This window comes from Cynara cardunculus (genome assembly GCF_001531365.2).
Source record: "Cynara cardunculus var. scolymus isolate 2C chromosome LG 14, CcrdV1, whole genome shotgun sequence".
Lineage (NCBI taxonomy): Eukaryota > Viridiplantae > Streptophyta > Magnoliopsida > Asterales > Asteraceae > Cynara > Cynara cardunculus.
Genome location: NC_037541.1, coordinates 14,066,129 through 14,092,244, shown reverse-complemented (window position 1 = coordinate 14,092,244; position 26,116 = coordinate 14,066,129). Strand labels below are relative to the sequence as shown.

The 26,116-nt window shown below is 35.7% G+C and overlaps 3 protein-coding genes across 3 annotated transcripts; 1 reads left to right on the top strand and 2 right to left on the bottom strand.

Moving 5' to 3' along the window:
• Positions 1 to 9,126: 9,126 nt before the first annotated feature.
• On the top strand, positions 9,127 to 12,896 carry LOC112526487 (replication stress response regulator SDE2). The gene is made up of 3 exons (XM_025136777.1): positions 9,127 to 9,855; positions 11,249 to 11,834; positions 12,482 to 12,896. The coding sequence occupies exons 1-3, from the start codon at positions 9,200 to 9,202 to the stop codon at positions 12,626 to 12,628; spliced, it is 1,389 nt and encodes a 462-aa protein (XP_024992545.1). The 5' UTR covers positions 9,127 to 9,199; the 3' UTR covers positions 12,629 to 12,896.
• A 1,541-nt stretch (positions 12,897 to 14,437) lies between these two features.
• Positions 14,438 to 17,628, bottom strand: LOC112526488 (putative RING-H2 finger protein ATL21A). Its single transcript, XM_025136778.1, has 2 exons — positions 16,783 to 17,628; positions 14,438 to 15,599 (listed from the first exon to the last, which is right to left on the bottom strand). The coding sequence occupies exons 1-2, from the start codon at positions 17,459 to 17,461 to the stop codon at positions 15,151 to 15,153; spliced, it is 1,128 nt and encodes a 375-aa protein (XP_024992546.1). The 5' UTR covers positions 17,462 to 17,628; the 3' UTR covers positions 14,438 to 15,150.
• Positions 17,629 to 21,658: 4,030 nt separating this feature from the next.
• Positions 21,659 to 25,681, bottom strand: LOC112526660 (probable F-box protein At3g61730). The gene is made up of 8 exons (XM_025137038.1): positions 25,596 to 25,681; positions 24,820 to 25,019; positions 24,684 to 24,728; positions 23,413 to 23,577; positions 23,258 to 23,305; positions 22,975 to 23,145; positions 22,090 to 22,197; positions 21,659 to 21,818 (listed from the first exon to the last, which is right to left on the bottom strand). Exons 1-8 carry the CDS (start codon positions 25,679 to 25,681, stop codon positions 21,736 to 21,738), a joined length of 906 nt encoding a protein of 301 aa, XP_024992806.1. The 3' UTR covers positions 21,659 to 21,735.
• Between the last annotated feature and the right edge of the window lie 435 nt (positions 25,682 to 26,116).

Here is a 26,116-nt window from a genome sequence, read left to right as displayed (position 1 = left end):
AAAATGACGATTTTGAAAGTTGGTTCCCCAAAATAAGAATCAGGTACAAGTTGGTTATACAAAATAGAAATCAGGTGCAAGTTGGTTCCCCAAAATGACGATTTTGAAAGTTGGTTCCCCAAAATAGGAATCAGGTGCAAGTTGGTTCCCCAAAATGACGATTTTGAAAGTTGGTTCCCCAAAATAGGAATTAGATGAAAGTTGGTTCCATTTTGGTGCAATTTTCCCTTAGAAACTTGTAGAAGGGATTAGAATTTTTTTTTTTGATTAACCTGAACATCCAACACGATATGTGAGTCGACTAATCACAGAGTGACCATCCGCTTCGTAGGAAGCCCTAAGACACCGCATTTGAACCTCCGTGGCCACAAAAGAGATTTTTATTCCTCATTGAATTCGAACCTGAGACGTTCAGACACTTTTGACCTTTGGAGATTGATTTCAATGGTTAGTGGATAATATTTGACGACATAACAACGTGTATGTATAAGGTTTAATTTATTAGCTATTGTAATTAATATGTTTTATGTTTGAAATATATATATATATATATATATATATATATATTGATGTGTCTCTTATATAAATACTATAGTTAAAGTTTTGTTGATTCAAGTTTAGCATGATATGTCGTTTTTAAACGTGAAATTTATACACACACACACATTTATAGGGGATGGTTCATTTGTTACCGTATATTTGGTGTTAACTATGTGAATTAATCATGACCTTTAATTTATTCAATACATGGACTAAAACATCAGTGACATTTTTTTTATTAACCTGGATATCCAACCCGCTATGCGAGCCGACTAATCCCAGGACGACCACCTGCTTTGCAGATAGTCCGGAGTCACCGCATTTGAAAAAATCAAACGCTTTTATTATGCACTGATTTCAGTTCCCATGAATCTCTGTAAATCAATCACGTTTTACTTGTTTACTTATGAACGGTTTATTAGTTCACCAATAAACATTTATATGAAAAGTAATAGAAGCCTGTAGTTATGAAAATTGTTCACTAATGAATGTTTGGCTGATTATTTGTGTATTAATGTCTCTGGTTCAGACATGAACATTATTGGAATTTGGAACTGGGTTCACTAAAGGTGCATTTGAAACACTAGACACGCCAGAACATAACAAAACAAGGATCCATTGTTTCACGTTTGGCAGAACTGTTATGTGGAACAACCCTGAACAGAGTGGAACAAGCCAGTTCCACCCTTACCCCATGGAACAGGGTGGAACAAGGTGAAACAAACTTATATTTTACCAATATAACCTAAAAATAAAACTGAATTCTCTTCTAAAACATCAAATATGTCTCTTTTTTATATTTTATTCATTTTTTAAATTTTATTTGTTGTATTCTATGCTCTTTAAACTTTCTAATGATATATTTTGTTATAAAAATAATTATTTTATTATAATTCAATAAATTACATAAATTAATCAAAATATATAAACAACTCGTTGGGGATAAATTGATCATTTTACTTGTTCTATTTTGTCTAGTTTTGTCTTACCAAACGCTGAACAACTATTTTATCCTATTTTGTCCTATAATGTTTGGACAACAGATGCACCTTAATGGGCATCATGTGAATTGGGTTACTAATGAACATATCATTCAAAACATCGGAAACGAATAAATCATCTGAATTAATATGTTGAACGGTAGTGTATTCATTTTGATTATCCATCATTCAAATTAATTTGAACATAATCATTGAGAATCTTGAAAATGATGATATAATTATCATCCAAAAAAAATAAGCATTTTTTTTGTGTAATATTCCATTTAATACAATGAAGTAACTTACAAATGGAAATTACTTAAGTACCCTTAATCACTGACTCTAATATTTGAAGTAACAATGACTAAAGAATGATTCTGATTGGTTCAACGAGTTCACAAAGTTAACACCATTTTTTTGTTAACAAAATACCTTCCCCTGTCAAAGACCTTCCAGCCTAGTGGTAAAGGTTTGGACATGGCATAGTCATGAACCCGAGTTCGAGCCCTGGGAAGGGAGTGTTGGCGACATTTAAGTGGGGCCATGTTTAGCCTTCAAATTTGCCGGGGATTAGTCGGGCTTTGACCCTAACACCCTTACAAAAAAAAAAAAAGTTATACAACTTGCATTTCATTAAAAAAAACAAAAAAAAATACCTTCCCCTCTCTCTTTATACATATATGTGTATGACATTTCAAATGCAACATATCTTATTTGTACAACTAATGTAACTCAATCAATTGAGATGTTATCGAAATTTGTAAGGGTTCATTTATTATGGTTTGAATATTTGTGGAAAATGACTATAGTTCATTAATAAACACGTTGATGCTGAATCTTATGAAGAGGTTGGTGATTTTGACCTATTCAATAACTTTGATCCATTCGATGAAGCAAATGACACATCAAAACAATGAGGTAAACGAAGAGAGTGATGGTGGTGCATTTGTACTTGATGATCAGATTGTATTGGATAATGGTGTTGTTGATATGAAAATTTTAAGTCAAACTGTAGAAACCCAGATATTCCTATGAAGGCTTTGCAAATCAACTTGGAACCAAAGTATGCAATGAAAGTTTCAATGATGAAGTCTTATAGGGCAAAGCAGTTGGAGACTATGTAGAGCAATACAACATGTTGAGGGACTACAAATTAGAGTGGCAAAGAACAAACCCAGACATCACAGTGAAGTTGGATGTGGAAATTGATCCTAACCCAGACAATGAAACAAGAGTGTTAAGAAGGATTTATGTTTGCTTAGGACCATTAAAGAAGGGTTTTATGGCAGGTGTTAGAGACTTGTCGGGCCTTGATGGAAGTTTCATGAAAGGACCTTGCCCAGGTCAAGTCCTAACGACCTTGCCCAGGTCAAGTCCTAACGGCAATTGACATTGAATGGTAACCATGGTATATATCCGATGGCGTATGCCATTGTTGAGGCTGAAACGACGAGCTCATGGACTTGGTTTTTGGTATTTCTCAATATAGGGCGTAATTCCAGCTTTAGCAAAAGTATTTCCTTGTGCCGAACACAGGTATTGTTTGCGGCATACACACGAAAACATGAAACACACAATTATCCACCAGCAAACCTTAAAGTATCCACTAGGTTCTTTTCTTATTAGTGTGAACTATAAAATGATCAAGATAGCACCAAAATTTCCAATTAAAAGCATGCAAATGGGTGATAAAAATGAGAATTTCCATTAAGCAAATAGCAAAAAGAAAATTACATAATTTCTAAAATCACTTGCTAAATCATAATTCCTTAAGCAAAAACCAACCTCAATCTTACACCAAAGGGTATTTAGCCTAGCGGTATTGTAGTTTTTGGCTTCCTAAGAGGTCAGGGGTTCAAACTTCACCAAAGATGAGGAGGGTTTGTGAGTTTATTTGTTGCATTGTCGTATATAAATATTATAAAATACAAAGAAGATTCTGTATATAATAAATGCCCTCACGTGGGGGGCACGTGGGGAGGTCTAACATCAGTAAAATTAACATAGTTAGGATTGAGGGACCCAATCTGCAACAAAAATGAAACCACAATGATGACTTATGTAATTTATTTCTTTGGGGGACTCAATCTAAAATTTTGATATAACTACATGGACCAAATTTGTAATTTACTCAAATAAAAATGACAGAGAATCAAAGTGAAAATGATTTTTCATTCTCCTGTTTAAACACGAATGAAAATATGGGCTTCTAGGGGGATGAACTCATTATATTGTATAAATCAAACAGTTTTTTTTATTATCAGTTTCATTGATCACTGTTTAATAGCTCTAACCAAACATTCTCCACATATTACAATTTGTAGTTATAGCACCTGTTACGATATTGGCTTTTGATCGTATTGACATTTGTGTTAATTTCAGATATAAAGTAAATCGTGCAATTCGTGACACCTGGAAAATAATACATCGATATCGATTTATATTAATAAGTAGCTTTCGTATTATCAAAATGATATGGGACTCTTTATCGTCTTTTCCTTCCACCTGCATTAATAAACCACAATCGTGATGAATAAATATACTATTTTTCAACTTTAGAGGACAATTTAAATCTCACAAGAGACACCATAACAAAATCGAGTTTATATGACAGAAAAAATGTCTGAGTGTTAAAGGTCGTTTACTAAACACTTACTTGATAAGTACTTACCGGATAAATTTTCTCATCGGATAAACATGACAAGGGTCAAAAATCTTATCGGGTAAGAATGATGGAGTCTTACCCGATAAGTGAAGATTACAACACTTACCCGATAAATTGTTGCATCCAATACGTTTTGATTTACTAAAATCTTACGCATCAAAATAAATTATAGTGTTAACTCCTATAGGTAAACACTTATATGGTAAACATTTGGGTAAACAACCCTTTATAATTTAATTATTTTATAGGCTTACATTTATAGAACTAAACACTTGTATGCCATATCTAAATGTACTGTAATAAATTGATATGACGCTTTTAGACGTCTTATAAAACTTTTCAAGACACTCTTGAAACAAAATGTACTATTAGCCATTTTATATGACACCATTCGAAAAAATGTCTTATAAAAAGATGTGTTTATAAGACATTTCTTAAATTTGTCATATAGAAAAAGGCTAATAAGACATTTTGTTTCAAAACAGTTCTAAAAAGCTTGTTAAAATGCTAAAAGACGTCTTATAAACCTATTACAATACTTTTAGATAGAACACAAAATGTTTGGTTTATGAACTTAAGTCCAATAAAGCAGTCTGTTGTGACACTTAAATACGTTTGTTGTCCTATAAACTCAATTTTGTTGTAGTGAAACAATACCACAATCGATAAAACGAATTTGAAAATCGATTCCATAAAATAGAAATCCACCGAAAGTTGGTTATATTTTTCATGCAATTTATACATTTATAAACAAACCAATATTCCGACTTCAACGGTGACTTAGATTCGCGAGATAGATTGAGTTTAACGTACTTGGAACAATTGGTTTTGGAGGTGATCTGAGGAATTTTGATGTCGATCATGCAACTTTCCGGAAGGGTCGAGATGTCGGCACCGGTAACCGAAGAATCATCTTCATCAACAACTTTATCCTTTATGCAACTACACAACTTTCGTGCGTCCATATCCGACGTTATGTGACGGGCTATCATTCCTAGGTGGAGACAACATAATACCGGTGGCGGTTCGCAGTGATCGCGGTGGCACGGTGGGTCTTCACAACTGCGGCGGCAATGTTTCAAGTATATAAGACAAGGCAACAACTGAGCCCTTATCCACGTACATGAATGACGACGATCGACACCTTCGACGTGCGTATTCGATCTCGCAAGTACCAATATCATCACTAAAGAACATGCTATTTTGACTACCCTCTTCATGTTTTATGTTCCAAATCAAAAATTCAAGTTTCAAATCTAAGATACACACACATACATATATACACACACATACATATATACACATACATACATATATATATACATACATATATATACATACATATATATACATATATATATATATATGTTTAGTGTTTTCAAGAAGAAATCCAACCAAATTGATGCATGAATCATATATGACTATTCATGAAAGTATCATGAATACATCTACGTGTGGAAAAGTGGAAGAATCAATAGGATTGGAGAAGTGTCTTCGTTGATATTTGATTTAACAAGAAGGGTACTCGCGTAATTCAGTGATATATATCTTGATTTTAATATTTCGTTTTATTCCGTTTTTGTAGATGTTATAATATGATTTTTATGTGGTTTTGAATAAAATATAAATGTGAAGATATCATAAAATTTCGAAAATAAATATATTAACATTAGTATCAAATTAACTATTTAAAAGTTCTTGTTTTTTTTTTTGTAATTTCTTTAATTCAATTTTTTATTATAATTTAATTTAGATATAATAAGGAAGTAATTTATTGTTGACTTAATAATATAATTTTTTATAAAGATGATAATTAAGTATTTTGTTAGAACTCAATGATGATCCTAATTATATTATATATTTTTTTATATTTAAAATGAAATGCTTATATTGTATTTGACTATATTTATCTGCAGTTAGTTACACAAATTCAAACATGAAGCTTTAATAAGTTAATCTACGCACACTTTATTTGTAATCTTGAATTTTAAGTAATATGCATCAATAAACAGTACTTCATGCATAAAAAATAGTTGTTAAGAGTCCTTGTCAGATGCTTTATAATACAGTATAAATATGTTTATAAAAATTATCTGGGTACTAGTTAAAATATAAAATATATGCCAATAATGTTCAATATTCACAGTTTCTTATAAAATAATAAACAAGATCAATAAATCTTGTATGAAATAGATACTAAATAATGTAAGATGTATACAGATTTTACCTCTACTTTGTAATTTTGTAAAAAAAAAAGGAAGAGTTATAAAAAAATATAAAATAAAGTTTGAAATAGTTAAAAACAACTTGAAACCACTTTGAAAAAGCCATAAAGGATTGGGAAAGTACAACATGCCATGTTTTAAATTACCTAAGATATGGTGGTAAAGTTAATGTGACATTTGTTTTTTTAGAGCGGTAAAGTATCAAGTCTTATTTTATTTCTGATTAATAAGAGGGGTGTTGAATTCTGAAATCTGAATCAATAAGATTGTTTGTTTTTGTAAACTGATAAATGTTTGAATTTGTTTAATTTTATCTATTAGAAAATTATAGTTTTAAATTTATAGATAAATTTATACAATGTTACATATTTATTCATTATCATTACGAAATTTACATGTAAATTATATAATTAACATTCATTTAAAGAAAAATATGCCATTAAAATACATCAATTGAGACAGATGGTGATCAATCTGGTAAGAATCGGTTGAGGAAAATGATCGATTAAAGTTCAATCGATTGAGAAACGATATTACTAAGAGTTTGAAGAACAATAAGAGACAAATAAGAGGTTGATTTACCTCTAATCAGATAAGAGGTGAATAAACATAAGTGCCTCTAAAAAATTGAGAGAAAAAAAAAACAGTATGAACGGTTATATCTCTTAATGAATCAGACATAAAAGACTACTAAGAACTTTTTTTTTGAAAAACAAATAAGGCCTAAGCCTTCCATGTCATGGTGAGGACATGTCATTATTCCAATACATGATATAACACGAGTAGGTAATAGGGATGGTGATTTGTCCCGATCCGGCGGGGAACCCGGTTTACCCGACCCGAACGGGGACGGGGATTCCCCGCTAAAACGGGTCCCGGGGCCAGGGCCGGGGATCCCCGGTAGACTCAAACCGGAGATGGGGATGGGGCCGGGGCCGGGGAATGTTACTCAAAACGGGGCCGGGGTCGGGGCCGGGGATCCCCGGTATAATCAAACTAAAGCATACTTTTTACCGGTTTTGACCGGGGATTGACTGGGGTTTACCGGGTTTTGACCGGGGATTGCTAGAATTTGACCGGGGACGAGATGATAATCCCCGTACCCGCCGGGGCCGGGGGACGGTATTACAAACCGGGGCCGGGGATTACAAAACCCGCCCCATCCCCGCCCCGTTGCCATGCCTAGTAGGTAATCATAGTGCACAACAATAATGAAATTTAAAGTACGAAAAAAATATTAGAAATATATAAAAGAGCATGAAACCCTTAAACGAGCTTAAGAAAGAATGCAGTAAAGCAAAAGAGAAAGTAATGGGTCATTTACTAAACGCTTACCCGGATAAGTGCTAACCAAGTTACATTACTTTACCGGATGAATATGGTAATGACAAAAAATCTTATTTGATAAGATCGAGGCAAGGACCGAGAGTCTTATCCGGTAAGTGAGGATGACGACTCTTACCATGGTTAACACTTACCAGGTAAATTATTGATCCAATGCCGTTTTGGTGGACTAAAATCTTATCGGATAAGAAAATGACAGTATTGAATTTTACCGATAAATGCTTACCAGGTAAGTGTTTGGTAAACGACCCCTAAATGATTCAAAGTCGTGCATCACACAGAAGCCCCACTCCGACCATAGAGCTTAAATACATAGATGTCAACTATTTGTCCTTCCATTCACAGATGAAAAACATCGTGTTTTTTTTGTCCAATTGCATATTCAAACAAGATGATTTATAAATCATATGGTTACATCTTTACAATTATATCAGCTACTTTATGTTTGTACAGTTTCAATTCAATAAACTAATATAAAAGATAGATATCAACAAAAACACAAAAATAACAGTTTACTATTCAATCAACAACAAGAGGGATGGATGCCTCCCATTGGTTGGATTAGTTCATTTTTCCGTAGATTATAACTTACGCGGTTTGATTTTACGAATACGAAATGAGAATTATCATCCCATTTAATCCAATCAAGATGTCCTATAGCTTAGGCATGGCAACGGGGCGGGGATGAGGCGAGTTTTGTAATCCCCGGTCCCGGTTTTTAGTAATAGCCTCGTCCCCATCCTCAGTCCCTAACGGGTACGGAGATTAACATCCCGGCTCCAGTCAAACTCCATGAATAATATCCGTTAGTTTGAGTCTACAGGAGATCCCTGGCCCCAACCCTGGTTTGAGTTACATCCCCCGACCCTGGCCCTGTCCCCGGTTTAAGTCTACCGGAGATCCCCAGCCCCGGGACCTGTTTTAGCAGGGAATCCTCATTGGATCGGATTAGCCGGGTTCTCCACCGAGTTGGGACAAATCACTATCCTTACTATAGCTCTTGGAAGCTATAAGATGATGCTTAAATCGTAAAAGTAAATGTTAATTATCTAAAGAAAATGACATATTTTATAAGATTATTCGAATATAAAAATTTAATCAATGAAATATATTTATTTGAATATGTAATTAAAAATTAAAAAGTATTATATCATGATTTTTTTAAATCTATGTTGCCTATTTATCGAAAGATAAGGGTTAAATTGGAAATTCTTTAATCTCAAGGGTAAATTTTGTATATGCTTCAATTATAAGGGACTCGATATAAAATAAGCGAGAACTTATTCGGGTCAACCGTGAAGACCCGATTGGAAACCAAATTAGGGCTATATATCTCTGTATCACAACCGTTATCCAGTTTCCTTTCACTCACATTCGATCAAAGCGTTATTCAGTCGGAATTGGATCGATCAAAGCGTTTTTCAGTCGGAATTGGATCGATTGTGATGGAGCAATCTCAGTCGAAAATCTATCAGGTTATCGCGAAACTTTTGGATGGTAAATCAAGAACCTTGAATTTCGAAACCCCAATAATTTCAGTTTCATCCATCAAAGCTCAAATCCAAAAGCTTACGTCGATCTCGGTACAGCAACAGCTCCTTTTATGCGACGGCAAAACACTTTTCGACGATGGTGTATTGTACCATGGGAATTCTTCACCATCAACCGTCCACCTCCTGCTCCGTCTCCGGGGAGGGAAGGGTGGATTTGGATCGTTACTCCGTGGAGCGGCCACGAAAGCTGGGCAGAAGAAGACGAATAACTTCGATGCATGTCGCGATATGAGTGGTAGGAGGTTGAGGCATGTGAACGCGGAGAAGAAGATGGAGGAGTGGTTGGCTGAAGAGAAAGAGAGGAAGCTAGAGAAGGTGGCGGAGGATTTCATTAAGAAGAAAGCGAAGACTGTGAAGAAGGCGGGAGGTGGTGATGGGGCGGAGAAGTACGTGGAGAAGTATAGAAAGGATTCAGCAAAGTGCATGGAGGAGGTTGATAAATCAGTTAGGGCATCACTTGCTGGTGGGTTTCTGAAATCGAAGAGGAAGGTTGTGGGGGAGGACGTGGAAGACATTAGCGGTTCGAAATCGAAGAAACTTAAGATTTGGTAAGTTTCAATGCTTACTAATATTATTAAATCTTAACTACTAGTTAGTTGATTTGTTTTTGGAGGTGATGAAGTCTTATTATAAGCATTTTTTGATAGACACACAAACTTGAAAGACCTATGAAAATGATATGAAAATGAAACTTCATCCATGCCCTTGGCAATCGAATGATAAACATCTGGAGCTCAATGCTATATGTTTATGTGCGTGCTTGTAATTAGGATTTAGGACGAGCATTTCTTTGTGGGCAAAACGTGGGGGTGTATGGTAAGAAAATATTTTTGATGGTATCTCTTAGTTTTTGTTCTTTACATCGGGGTGCTGAGATTAAACAGATCTATGAAAACTCTAACACCTCACTATTTTTTTCTTCATGATAGAGTGTATTTATGTGGAAAGATGTTATGTATTTGCTTGTATCCCGAAGGGAATTGTTTTTGTATGGTAACTTTGGTTGTTGCTATAGATTTTCCAGTGATAGAATAGGGGATATATGTTTGATAGAGAGGCCATGAGATGAAGCTGGAAGTTGCAGATAGGATGCTTAGATTTACTTGGGGCCTGGGGGATATATGTTGTATTGGAGAGGCCATGAGAGGAAGTTGCAGAAACTAGGATGCTTAGATAGACTTAGGGTATATATGTTTTATAGGGAAGTCCATGAGAGGAAGTTGAAGTTTTAGAAATTAGGATGCTTAGATGGACTTGTGGTAGGACCTTGTTAGTCAGGATATCAAACAAGGTATTCCGGGCGGAGCTGGGAGTTGCATCTATCATGGATAAATTAAGAGGGGAAGATTGCATTGTTTTGACACGTGCGCAGGAGACCAAAGGCGGCGCTAGTGAGGAGAGTAGAGAATGTTAAGGTAGAGGGGGTGACAAGGAGAGAAGAGAAGCTTTAGACATTTCCGAGGATATGACATCTGATAGGAGTTCTTCAAGACGCAAGGCTAGGGTAATAAATTTAAGGTAGCGACCTATAGCTAGTGTGGATAGGAAGTAGGGAGTTTGGGGGAGTGAGATAGGACATGGGAGGTTTATGGAGTTGATAGTTGCGGTATAAGAGGCCTGTGTTAGATGGAGGGTTTGTGTGTTTTCTCACTTGGTATATGTTCTCTTTGTGCCTTTTTTCCTTTTTCTTCTTTTTCTGTTTCTTAATATGTGTTAGTCTTGATTATCCTTCTTGTCCTTGTCTTTTCCTTTTCACTCACACTTCTCCACAAGCCAGGGGTTTTCACTGAAACTTCTCATCCCTCCAAGGCCCTGCTTTCGAGCAAGATAATAGTGGGTTTGTTTGGTTTGGTTTGGGCATAAAATTAAATTTTATGAAGACTGGATGTTAAAAGACGTCGTTGTGTAACCCAATAACATGCATCTATATTCATTTTGTAGGATGGGAAAGAGAAAAGTGGATGATAGTGATAGTGATGACATGGATGATGAAGATAGTGATGATGATATGGGTCAGGGGAATGAGAAATCTGTCGTTATAGACAATGAAAACCAATCAGACTCCAATAAGGAAGCAGATGGAAGTTTAGCATCTGTCACCGGTGGGAAAGGTGAAGGAGAATCTTCAGTTGGCTGTTCATCTGAGAGTGCTTCAGAGGAAGAGAAGGAGACTGTTGCCAAAGGACAATTGGAATCCACTAAATCTTCGGATAGTGAACTACCTTATTGTGAAGCAGTTGATGCATCAGTGATACATGAAGAAATCATACTAAAGAATTCAAATGAATCAACTGTTCCCATTGAAATAGAGAAATCCGCCAAACCTGAGTTAGGTGACTTAGAAGAAAGAGAGTCTGAACTTCCAAGAGCTTCAAATGTACAAGAGGATGGAACCACTGATGAAGAAGCTAAAATTTCTGATCCTAAAGTAGTAATTGATGAAGAAAAAGTGTCTACAAAGAATGTTTGTCCCGTCTTGGAGAAGCACCTAAATTTTGATGAGTTCAACACGGCACAAGAGATGGAGGTATGTTCAATCTATCTGCCCCTCTCTTTGCATTTGTCTCTTTCAATTATCCTGATGGTTTCTGCAAAACATTATCCTTCGATCATTTATATTACAGTGAAGTTGACAAAACTATCTTTTCAATAACACATTTAGGACACAACTCTATTTTATAAGGATATTGCTATTAGATATTATCAGTTGTGTCATCATGCATGCAATGTAGGGTGCTTTTGGTACAATGGACATGATGGTACAGGACAGAGCAAAACTTGTTATCCTATGTTGGGTGCAACATTGGACTAGAACATAACAGGACTGAATGTGTCCCACCAAATAGGTGGAACAAATCTGGAAGATGGGACAGGATCAGTAAATTACTAATACCCATGTCAAACGCACTTGTAGCAAATACGTTTTCTTCCTTATTGGTTGTTGTGTCTTTTTATATTTAATGATTCCAATAGAGAAAGGTTATATTAAGACAACTGTATGAGATGTGGAGGCTGTATTTGTCCAGAACAGTGTCTGTCGGATCAAAATATCTCTCTCTAGGTTCTTTGTAGAATTTACTAGTGGTCGGTGGATATTAGTTGTCAAAAAATATTAATTTGTAAGCAAAACTAAAGAAGATCCCTCTATTCACATTTTTTTTTGTTGGCTTCTAGGTTCTAGGCATGGAAAGGCTTAAATCTGAGCTTCAAGAAAGGGAATTAAAATGCGGGGGTACCTTGCAAGAACGTGCAGCCAGGCTTTTTCTTTTGAAAACCACGCCATTGGATAGGCTACCAAAGAAGTTGCTTGCAAAGAAGTGATTCAAGAATGCTTTACTCGGTCATGTATCGTATGTTTGGAAGGTTCCTTTTTCCTGTTTGTTCTGTTTCTGACTTTATGCATTAAAGCTCCTTAGTATGCTTGATATGCGAATTCAGCTCACAAGAAATTATCTCTCTCTATAAAAAATTCTACCTAATGAATCTCGTTTCAGCACATAAAGAATGATATATAATTGGTACATGTGGCATGTGAACTGCGTGCTTATGAGTCATGATTACTAAATACATGATGCTTGTTTTCTTGTTCCATGAGGATCCATGTTTTTGCTCACAAATTTATGTTCTCAAAACCATTTTACAAGTCATGGTGTGTTCATGGACTCATGTATATCCTATCCTCTCCAGATCCTACTTCTTGCGGGAGAACCTTTTCTTCTGTCTGAATCGATATTATTCCATTCCAATTCCTTCCCGATACCTCTCAAGGAAAATCTCGAATTGGATCCTAAATTGACGGGTTACTGTTCACTGGGTTTGTTTGGTTTGGCTTGTTTTTCTTGTTTCTTGATGTATATTTTGAAACGATCGAGTGATCTGATATTGGTTTGGCTGTTCAGCCTGTAGTTTGTCAATGTTCTTTAATCTTTAGGGGATGGTGCTTGCTCAAATTGAGAGTATTGGGTGACTTGTAATTTGCACATATTAGCTAACCACGTCTAAAACCTCTGTTAAGGGGTATATTAAATATCAAAAAAATCAATTAAACTAGCCACCCATATAAAAGAATGATAGTTATGCTATTCCTTTTTGCACTAAGATAGTAAGATGACCTAATACAATACCGAGGGAAGTTTCGTTAGGAACCTCGGAAGCGTCCACAAAGTGCCACATGTCCCTCTTCAGGATGAATTCATCACGAATAACACATTCATGATGAATATGGAAGTGTTATTTGTCATGAATCACACATTCATGATGAATTACAAGCCCATATTCCTGATGAATATGCCACATGTCGCACTGTGGGCGGTTCCCGGGTTCCTAACAGAACCTGACCCCTATAATACTAGTATATATATGTATGTATATCAGTATATCATAGATTGTGATCTGCAAAACCAAGTTATGCAATTGTTATCGAAGTTTTGATCTGCAACATGAGCAGGAAAAGGTGCATTCTTGCACACTGTGCACCAGGCTCGGCGTGGAAGGAATGTCTGCACAGAGGTATGCATCTAATAATCTCCTTAAGATGACGTTCTAATGAGCATGTACCATGTAATGCTTGACTTGACACATAATTTAATTAAATGCTTTGACGAATAATCAAATGCCTAAATTACTTCTTAATAGGAAAAAATTGTGAAAGCTTACCATGATCAATCTTAGCAATATTTCGTATATGACTATTAATGGGTAAGTAGAAATTTTTGCGAAAGACTTGATATAGAAAATAAAATATTGCATTATTTTTGGGACAGTCCAATCTTTAGCATTTTTTTAGATGGAGAGATTAATAAATAAGAGCACATAGTTGGTGATATGTTGTCCTTTTCCCTATATCTGACTTTGAATCAGTCAGTTACTACTTACAACTATTCCTAGCAACCACCATTTACTTGCTTTTTTGAATTTATGCATTCTTTTAATTTACGGATCATTATTGGATTTCATGGAATATTCTAGACTATGCTATCGGACCTTCCTTCAATTGTTTTAACTTTCTCTGATGGTAAACATTGCTTCTAAAATAGGAAATTTCATATTTTTTTGGGAGAGGGATTACATAAGGAAGGCATTTAATTGGTAACTTAGTTGACTTTCAGAAAGTGTTAATATTATGTTTCCAAGGGAAGTCTAAGCACTTAAAATTTTATCGAGTATATTACTACATTGTAGAACGAATAGCTTATTTGTTAAGCCACATTTTCCCATCATTTGCCACGTGACGCAGGTTCATTCTAACTTATGTATCAACTATCTGTCTCTTGGCATGAAGAATCTGCAACCCATGTTGGATAGGGTTTAGAGGCTGCTTACTAACTGACCTTCTACTGGGTAAGAGGTGGTTACCCAGTAAGAACAGATATTGTTTACCAACTCGCTTTTACCCACAAATATGCTGACTGAGTAAGGAAGGGCTTGCTGTCTAACTTAGTCGGTTTTTAGTCATTGCTTACCTAGGTGTTTGGTAAACAACCATATTTAGTTAGTGCTTGCCCAGACCGAACCTCTTACCCAGACTGCACTAACGGAATTTGTGTTGGTAAACGATTGGATTTAACATTGGAATTTGATGTCAAACTGACTGATTTGCTAGATAGGACACGTCATTATTACCTGCAATCTCCAAAAGTACAGAAGAATGGGACTGACATCAAGTACCGAACAAAACAATTATAATCGAAGGGTTATTCAGCTAAATGACCCCCTGGCAATTGCTTTTAAATCTATGCCCTTCTGACAGGTTTTTAGGCGTTCTCGTGTATGGAAATGACATCCTCATAACTGTTCAAAGGGCATGAAGGTCATTTAACCGTTTGACCTGAAAATGGAACATGTTATAAGGTGACATGAGCTGGAGAAGGTGAATTCCTGCAAACCGGGCAAGTCCCTTTCAACTTTAGCCACTCATCGATACATTCTGCATGGAAGCAATGTCTACACTCAGGTATGCATCTGACAGTCTCTTTAACATTATATTCTGATAGGCATATGGCACAGGATGCATCATCGTGCCCTGGGAGGCGCTTGCTTTCCCCTAGAACAACTTTTGTGTACGACTCTATGGTCGATGGGTCCAGACCTATGGTCAAACTACCCCGCCATAAGGTGGCGACAGTCTCTGGCGGCATTGTGGTGGTATCGGGTGTTGTGTTTCTTGCCATCCAGGTGGATACTCTCCTATCCTTCCTGCAGATATAACACGCAATGGCAATAGAGGCTGCTACGGCTGGTAGAGCCATGCCCACCGATACAATTACCATGGCTATCGTAGCTTTATTATTGCCTGAAAATACAAATATAAACAGATGAGATTCAATTGAAACTATGGTTGAACATAGTTATGGTTTTCTTGTTAATTTCTTGATTAGTTCCTAAGGGTGCCCTTGGTATGTTGAAAAGGATAGGACAAAAACTTGTTGTGCCACGTAACACGTTTGACCCGACAATCAGATTGGGACAAGATTAAGCAGGACAAAAATGGAGTTTTTCTGTTCCACCAAAATAGGTGGGACAAATATTAGGGAGATGAGACAAGATTGGTGAATTGCTAAATTACCCATGTCAAATTAAAACCTTCTCCAATTCTTTCACCCCCAACCTCACTCTTGCCCGTTTCGTCTCGTCAGATTCAATACCGAAATGAGGCTATACCACTCAAGAGCAAGGGTTGCCAACTATTTCAAGGTTATAGAGTATTCAAGGGTGCAAGTCTAAACCACCAATCGTGAAATTTGATTGAACAAAACCATTCTATTCAGTCCATTCGGTTTTGGGATAGTGTGTTACGCTCATAATTAAAAAATTATAAACCAACACAAATGAGCTTAGTATATCCCACCTAGACCAGGTGGGGTCTGGAAAGGATAAGATGTATGCAGACTTGATCTCTATCTAAAAGAGTAGAGCACTTTTTCATAGGAGAAGTCCCTAGGTTGAGGTAAGTACCCTATATTTATCAACATACATCGGTTTCATTTGGGTGGTTTAGAAGAAAAGGAACCAAGCAAGGATGGTTTAGTTTCCACTTCCAACCATGACCGAACCACTTACACTCTTATTTAGTGCAAGGAGTATTTTGAACTAGGACTAGTAGGGCAAATTGCATCAAAACGTAACGAATGTTTGCTGTTGTTCCTATTTAGTATAACAAAGATTTTTTTTTTCTTGGTCTATGTAACAAAGTTCAAAAAATTTCTATTATGTACCAATTTTGATCAATAACATAAGATCATTAACATTTGATGACGTGGATGTCAACTTTATCATCCACTTTGTCGTAATCCTTTTGTAAACATTTCGTAAACATGTATCCACGTCATCAAATGTTAGAAGCCCAGCAGGTTACCTGTCATACTAGGTACAAGATAGAAAAATTTGAAACTTTGTTACATTAAATAGTAACTAAATCATAACTTTATGGTATTTTGATGCATTTTGCAGTCGGGATTTTGAGAAAAATGTCTTACCTTTTTCTTTGTCATTGAAACATGCAATTTCTTGCATACTGGTATTAGTGTAACCACAAGTTCCACCATCTGCTGCACAGTCTTGACAATTAGGGTTATCCCATGTCAAAGATATATCCAGATTTAGGTCAGATGCAAGCCCTTCTTGATCTTGATACCTCGATGTCGGATATTGTAATGGACCGATAACCCGACACCCCGTCCGGTTAGCTATAGCCGTAGCAAAACTAACCGACATAGTAGCTAGAGTAGAATACGTAGAATTGCCAAGACAATCAACTGTTGGGAAACGAGCCGTGGTGACCTCAACCGGGCAGCTCAAAAGAGTGTAGTTTCTAGTGGCGGAAACTGAAAATGGTGAACCGGAGAGGTCTAGGTTCAAAAGCCGACTAGCAGAACAGCCTGATGGATCGTAAACTTGGATGACTTGAGATCGATAGTCAATGGTTCGAACCAAAAAGTCTCCGGATTTTGGGATGTTTAGTAGCATTGTTCCTTGTCGGTTGCACCGTAGGTCGAACCCTGGGTAGCCACAAACGGCGGGTTGTTGACCGACCATACGGAAAGGAAACCGAATGATGAATGCTGCTGAGCCACAAAAGGCAAATGGGCAGTTGTATTGTGATGCTGAAAGTGTGGGAAGAAGAAGTAGAATGAAGAAGATGTTGAGATGTTCCATTTGATGTTGGTTTCTAAAGATGGAAATAGAAGTTTAATGTGTACATCATGATGAGAAGAGAGGGTTATACTAAATCAACACATTTGACTTTTGTAAGTCAAAGGCTTTTGAGGATATAAACAGCCAACCTACTACCATTTATTTGTGATTAAAAAAAGAAAAGTCAATAGTTATTCCCTTTATATATCTTTGTTTTGGAGGCTGTGACAGTTGATTTTTTTGTGAAGAAAATAATTAGGTAGTGGGAACTCATGTTTTTTACCACTTGCGGATGTCCAGTATCGTTTAGGGTTCAGTGTTTAGGGTTGATCTTGAGATGCGGTTGGGGATGAGGTGTATGCACCCATGATCTTTAACCTGAAGGGATAGAGTGGAGGTTTTCGCAAGAACTCCCAACTTGTGAAAAGTGTGAGAAAAAGAAAGATTGTCAACAGAGTTGAAGAATTTTGAAAAGGAAAAGAAATTGAAAATGATAAAATTGTGACCAAATGGAAAATGCACATAGTATGGGATGATTGTTCCTTGATGGTGCGTTTGGTATGTTAGATAGGATCTGATAGAACAGAACAAAAACATGTTCATTGTGTAGCGCTACATTAGACTAGAAAATGACAATGAGTCTAGTGAGACAATGATAGGAAAAAACAGGGAGATGAGACAAGTTTGGTAAATTACTAAACTGTCCATGTTAAATTAAAACTCAAAACTTTCGGAATTCTTTCACTTGTCTATCTCACATTCGCTTGTCTAGTCACGTCTCATTTGTACACCAAAGGCAACCAATAAACTCTCAAGGGTAGTGGTGTGGTTCTTCATATTTGTAGCTAACATAAATTAGGGGTTTGAGTTTTGGAGTAGTTACTTGGGTTACTTTCTTCTTATTACACCCCACCTTGACCTCCTTTAGAACCCACCTTCAAGTGGGATATACTGAGTTTGTTCGAAAGGAAAATTGTCTTTCTGTTACATGGATTTTTCTTACGGGGTCGTTAAAAGAACCTTGGTGTTCCTATTTCTAGTTTTCATGACATATATTCAACCCTTCTTCTGTTTGTTTCTTTGGGTTGGTTTACGAGTTCTATTTTTGGTCCATTTGTGATCGATGCTCTTATGGTAACCACGTTTCACAACGAAAATCCAATTTTTTTTAATGCGGAAGTGAATAGAAATGTACGAGAATGGATATATAAATTGATTATACAAAAAGATAGATTAAAAAAAAAAAAAAAGCAGACTTTAGTCGAAATAAAAATGGTTTGGTTGAGTTGGGATAATATTTGGTTATTGTGATTCTTGAATTAGAAGTGTTTTCTTCTTCCTATATTTGATACACTGATCAAATCCCTAGTTGTTCGAATACCTTCGACATGATATGAAACACATATCAGAATTGTCTAGAAGTCACGCCAATTAATACATTTTCTTAGGTGATTTATTTAGGACAAATTGTATGAAAAAAATAACGTACTTTAACTTGATTCCTATTTTAGGTAATGTACTCTCAAAACTTCCATTTTTTTTATTAACCTAGATATCCAACCCGCTATACGAGCTGACTAATCTCAGGGCGTCCACCTGCTTTGCAGATTGTCTGGAGTCACCGCATTTGAATCTCCGTGGCTACAAAAAGATTTTTATTCCTCCTTGGATTTGAATATGGGACCTTCTGGTGCTTTTGACTTTTGGAGCCAAGCTCAAATCAATCAGGCACCACCCATGTAACAGATTGAAGCATTATACCGATTACCATGCTGATGTGACAGTGATGAGATGAAATTGGATTGAATAACAAATAATATCGAGGTGGATACCACATCACTCGTCACATTAGCATGGTAACCGGTTAATGCTTTAACCAGTTTCCTAGGTAATGTTTAAAACTTTACATCTTAGATATCAATATAGAAGTTTTGAAAATATGTTACCTAAAATAAGAATCAAGTTAAAGTATCTTATTTTTCCATGTAATTTGCCTTAATATTTAATTTTTAGGAGATTTGATATATTTTGACGAGTTATAAATTGTCATCTTTCTCAAATACGATTTTTTTTTCCTTTCTAAATAATAAATTAAGGAACCACTTAAAATTTGGTTAGGTATTTTTTTGTAAATGGTTATAATTAAGGTTAATCAGTTAGGACCTAATTTTTTTTAAAGCGTTACGTGGTGCTCACCCATTGGTCAGCAAACAGATTAAAGTAGGATCAATGATAATACGCTATTGCAGTATATAAGTTACAAATTTTGTAGTACAAAATGGTTAAGGACCGTGATCAATTATGCCGTAACCAATACAATGGTGGTTTTTTTAATTAACCCGGATATCTAACCCACTATGCGAGCCGACTAATCTCATGGTGATCAACCGCTTTGCGGATAGTCCGGAGTCATTGCATTTGAACCTCCGTGGTCACTAGGAGATTTTTATTTCTTCTTGAATTCGAACCTGAGACATTCAGACACTTTTGACCTTTGGAGCCTAAGCTTAAACCAACAAAGCGGTCAAACATGCTACCAACTATAACTGATTGAGGGATGAGTCCTAATTAGGTTTTTGTTTGAACAATAATTATTACCAGATGTGTTGTATGCCATAACAATCCTTTCACACCAAATGCATCTGTGATCATTGAAGATTATAAAAAACCCCACTATTTTGTAATGATAAATTTCAGTCATATATATGCCTTTTGTTAGATCTATAATAGAAAATAGAACTCTTATCAAATTAAATCTCAATTAAACCTTCTGATCAAACTAAATATAAAAATAGGTAACCAACTTTGTTATATCGTTGATTGGAACATTAAATCTAATAAAAATCCATATACTGACATTTTCATTCTAAAAACGGTCCATCGTTTCTTACACCGATTTTTATTTGATATTTTTTGTTTGTTTTTCATCATTTTGAATTTGACCACCAACACCTCCAAGCAAAGGTGCGGTAGCCACGGCGGTGCCGGTAAAAAAAGATGCAGCGGAGGTGGTGGTGGAAACCACCGACAAGTCAATTCCAATCGCTAAAAGTTACCTTTTTACCCTTTGTTGGTTAACCTGCTTTATATACGAAATCACAAAACTACAAAATGGATATTGATGTCAAATACATACAAAATTGAATCCACAAAACAGCAAATCCATTTGATTTGAAGAGATGCAAATTTATCAATATAGCTCTTAATTTGGCTTGAAGTTTACACATGTAAATGGAACCTAAAAAGCCAAATCTATTTCCAACCAAAACTTGTTTCTTGAACCAAAAAAAGTTACCAATTTGGTTATGTGTTTTAGATTGCATTTTAGCATATCTAAAAGTATATCCAACAGGTTATGTAAAATAGAGAAAATAAAAGATTTTGTTTTCTAATTTTTTCTGACATGTAATTTATTTTTCTCTAAAATAGATAAAGCAAGAAAAAACTTTAAGTTCATATATTTCTTAAAGCTTCTCGAACAGTTTCTTCATAGTTTCTTCAAAAATAATTGAACTTCTAATTTTAATTATATCATTAACAATATCAAATAATATAGGTAACCAAGAAAAAAGTTTTTTTTTTCCTCTTTTTGTTGGAGATGTTTTTTACAGTTCTAGTTTCACAGTTAGAGATGCACAAAAAAGCCTGATCCCGATCTGAAAAAGCCCAGGCCTGATGAGCTCAAAGCCCGATCACGCCAAAATTTTTGAGGGTAGGCACAGGCCGAGGCTTGGGTAGAAAAAGTCTCACCTAAAAATGTTTGATCAGGTCCTTTCTCAACACCTAAAAACGCCTGATTTGTCAAAGCCTTTTTTTTCTCTCATTGAAATGGGCTTAAAATGCCAAGGCCTGAAAAGACCAGTCCTTGTGTATCTCTCTCTTATGATGGTATAATTGAACCACATTTAGGTGTCAATAAGATTTCCTACTTGAATGTCAAAAGAGCAATAAAATTGTATGGTGCGCTATTCATGAACTACAACTATTTGCATAACAATTTACAAATCCTCAGATCAATCTTTATCTGGAAAGGCCTAAACTACTGTACTAAAAATCCTTGGTCTTTTTTACCAGAAACTAATTTGAGACTTAAATGCTATATATCCAGCGAGTGTCCAAATTCTTCCATTTTTGTTTTTGTTTTTGTCTTTGTTCATGGTGGGGTGTATGTATGCTGATGTTTGTTTATGACTTATGGTACAAACTATATATCGAGGTTCATGAAGAAGGACGATACTGACCTTTAAAGAAGCGCAAGATCGATAAGGAAGAGATTTCTTTGCCATTGTTGGTATTTAGAGCAGTTGTTGGGAGACACGGATCGACACAACTTCATCGGTGTCTCCAGATGTCATTACATGATATTTTATGTGAAGGCCTGTTTCTCGATACAAAATTGGAACTTTTGGGGATTAATACAAGTAAAAGTATGATTGGATAATAATTGGGATTTTTTTAGATATATAACCTTAAATGAGATTTTACTTAAATCTATTACCTTCTCACGAGTATAAAACCATTTTTTTGCCACGTTTTAGATTTAATTAGAAACTCATTTAAGGTCATGTAACAAAACTCAATCTCGGATATTAGCAATTAAACTGAGTGTTTGAATAAATAGTTTTGAAGAATTCGGAGGGTTATTTTACCTTCGTTTTCTTGTAAATTGGTGTTGATAGCAACTGCATGGTAAGTTACCATAGCTTTTGGCTGCCAGTCGTTGGGCTTTCCAACCCATGACTTGAGATTGAACAGCCCTGGGCAAAATTATAATCTCAGTTGCATCTAATATATGATACCAAGAATTCAGTTACTAATCCCACTGTTCTACTTAATTAAATAAATAATTAAAATTTACTAAATATCCAATTCTACCCTTAATTATGATGCATAAATGTTTGAGAGATGATGAAGCAGAGAAATTCATTAGTGGCATGATAATACATTTCTATAACTGTCTTATTAAGGATAAAATTGTCATTCAACTAATTTAAAAGTGTAATAATTATATTTGTAAAGCTGTGTACATTTTTTTTATTGTAGACACTTATTTTGAGAGGGAGGAAGTATTTTTGCTGCAAGATAATCACATCATGGGTTATGATGAATTTTAGCGAAATATCAGTACAAAGAACCCTTCTTCCCCCCCCCCCTTTTAATTTGTGGCTTTCAGTTATGGAAGTGGACAAACTTAGTTGTCTTTTTCGGTGTCATCATAAAAACAATCGCTCTGCCCTTTAAGACAAGGGTCATATATGTGAAGATCTTACCCCTCCCATACCCCACCTCCATGTGGAATATATTGGCATCATTTGGTTTTAGTTTATGCTTTCTATTTGTTTTACTTACATTTTTTGCAAGCTAGGTTCTTCTCATAAACAGTCTCTCTATCTTTTTGAAATAGAGGTAAGGTTTACATATATCCTACCCATACACATCCCCGACCCCATCTTATGGTGGGATATACTGGGTTTGTTTGGTTCTTTGTACCAAGTATTAATTAATTGAAATAGCTGAAAAGGAACACCATTTACCAGCCGTGGATGGAGCCTTGAGATACTTGAAGTCAAAAATGCCACCAGAAGCACTGTCTACATGTTTTCTGATATCATGAGATCCTATTAGCTTGTACTCCCAGCTTCCCTTCTGGTACCCTTCAGTGAGAAACAGCTCCAAGTGTCTGGCATCCAGTACTTGCATTGTTCCTGCAAGAAATACAGCCGATAATTGAGAAAAGAGTTGCAACATAAGAGCTTGAGTTGGTTCTTTTCTTTGCCGATTTTCTAACTTCCATGTTTGTTGCAAGTATTTTCTCACCGTCGCATGTATTCAGGTCACAGACAGGGCACCGAACAAGCTGTAAATCTGGATACAACATTGCGTTTGGGGGGAAAAAGAGGAGAGTTGATCTAAGTAACTGTGAATAATAATCAAGCTTCAAAGAACTGTTGGATGGTTTTGCAAGATATTACCTGCTATCCATATTCCAGTTTTGATGTTGTGCAATACACAAGATCCATAAGAGTTCAACATCTTTTGCACGGTATCTTCCTTTGGAAGCTTTGAAGGGCAGATTAGATTCTCCATGAGGAATGCATCTGATGAGTCGAAGCAAAAGGCACCAATCCTCATCCAATCTGATATCCATAACACGAACAAGAGAATGAATCGTCAATCTTTTGGATATCCATATGCACCCTTCTAGCTTATCCATGATAAGATATTTAGAAACTGAATGGAAATATCCTCACATGGTTTTTACCTACGGATTTTATTGTTCCATAAACCCAACTAAACTAGCCCAATATATGCCACCCACGGGATGGGGTTTGGGGTCAGGTGTACGTAAATCTGACCTCTACCCCAACCCCAGGAAGCAAAGTGGCTTTTTCCGAAGACCCCAGCTTATTGGTTTTCTGTCTACATATTTTATTGTTGTTTAAGGGACCTTGGCTGTTGTTTTATGTTCCTACTGTCAGAGACTGATATTTTTGTCTGCTATAAGATCCCAACACTGTAACAACTTGTGGAAACTAATTTATCATCAAGTTTTTAATCAACTATTGTGTTAACAAGTTTGCAGTATCTTATCATGAGAATCAGTACATGAAATTCTAATGAATTTGAGAGAAATCGTATTGAGAAGTAATCTCTATCGAAATAGAACTTGTGAGGCAACTATTTGTGTTAGAGACCCTGGATATGTAACTGTTCAAGAAAATTCTCGGAAACCATACTGAAGGGATGGATACTTTGTATGTAGCTTAGAGCTTCGTTAAAGAAGCCTTGATGCATTTGACAATGGCAAGCAGATCCAAAACAGAGCTATAGAAATCAACATTTAAATCTGTGATATGCAACAAAATCTTATTATTACGTTTTAAAAGATCAACCGAATTAACCACAAGAGTGGTGCATGATTGGTTTGAGCTTGGCTCCAAAGATTAAAAGTACCAGGAGGTCCCAGGTTCAAATCCAAGTAGAAATAAAAATCCTCTAGTGGCCATGGAGGTTCAAATGCGGTGACTCCGGGCTATTTGCAAAGCAGGTGGTCTCCTGGGATTAGTCGGCTCGCATAGCTAGTTGGATATCCAAGTTAATAAAATAAAAAAAAATTCAACCAAGCCCATATAGTAAAGTTATTTCTAGCGAAACTCCATGACATGCAACAAAGTTATTATTATGTATTATAGGATTAACCAAGTTTTGTATAATACAGTTATTTCAATTGATCAGATGTTACCAATATGCTTCTCCTTCTGCCGAAACGCATAAGAATGGCTTCCACCTGCATAATCAATCATTGATGGTAGTTTTCTTAATATACTAGAAAATTATAAGGTCAATGGTAAGCATATAGTAGGAGGCTGTATACTTACCAAAAGCTGAAGCATAAAGCTTGGCCCATTTAAATGACGTTTCAGAGCAATCAGGAACCTGAAGATCACGTAAACAAGCAAATTTCCAAATACTCTCGTCCATTACAACGTGAAGGAACCATTTGCTGGTTGATGCCAGCATCACCAAAGACTTCCCATCCAAGTATTTGGCAATTTCTGTCCATACATCCTCTTCATGCCTATGTCCGTTGAAATCAAAAGCCACATAACATAGATCAACGTATCCAGACTATTACATATGACGTTCTTCAGTTTATAACTCGAACACACACAAACAGATAGACAGTGATGCATTTACAGCAAATTCGTAAATCGCCAGATGCTAAAACAATAGTTTCTAATGGAACTCATGTCCCAGGCCACAAAACACATACAATTCGTATATAATGAATGCACACGCATCTCTGTCTGTCATTCAACTGAATCAATCTTTTAAGAGATTCATAGATCATAAACTCATAAACATGCAATTAAATCAGAGTACATTGACATAGATTCGTACTCTTTGATTTAATCAATCGAACTTAAATCGAAATTTAAGAAAACGACTAGAAACTTCACTTAATTAGCTAACCAGGACCAATAATTAACAGAAATCGAGCATTCAGGATCACTATAAATCAACAATCAAACACATGAACTTCGATTATACATATACAAACTCTTATATCACGAAACGGACTAAAATTGGGCGAGCATAAGCTAAAAAACACAGAACAGAACAGAATCAGAGATATGAAGTACTGAGATTATACCATGAGAATGACGAAAGAGATGAAGAAGTGAAACGAGGAGATGCACAGCAGCAAATCGATTTGGCTCCACGTAATCGTTTCCCCATGTTGCTGTTGAAGCTGAAATTGAATTTGAAATCAAAATCTTCAAATGAGGTTTTTGAATTGGATATGGCTTTCACTTATATATATAGTAAGGCGGGAAGATTTCACATCAACTGAAACGACGTACACTACTTCTGTATGAATCCGTTAAACAAACCAATATTGATCAACATTGAACAGAAACGAAAGGATCTTTTCACAGAAACAGAATAATTTAACTACAAATTTGCTCAAACTAAAGTTTATGGGTTTAAGTAACACCATTTGACTACTTTTTTACACTTCAAACATGTTTTCAAGTAAAAAAATGTCATAGCAAAAACACAGTTCATAGCATTTTGTTATGAAGTTTCAACTATAAAAATGTGATATCACGGATCTCATGAAAACAGACTGGTCTTATGTGATCCCAAGTCATACGTTAATTTTTTAAAGGG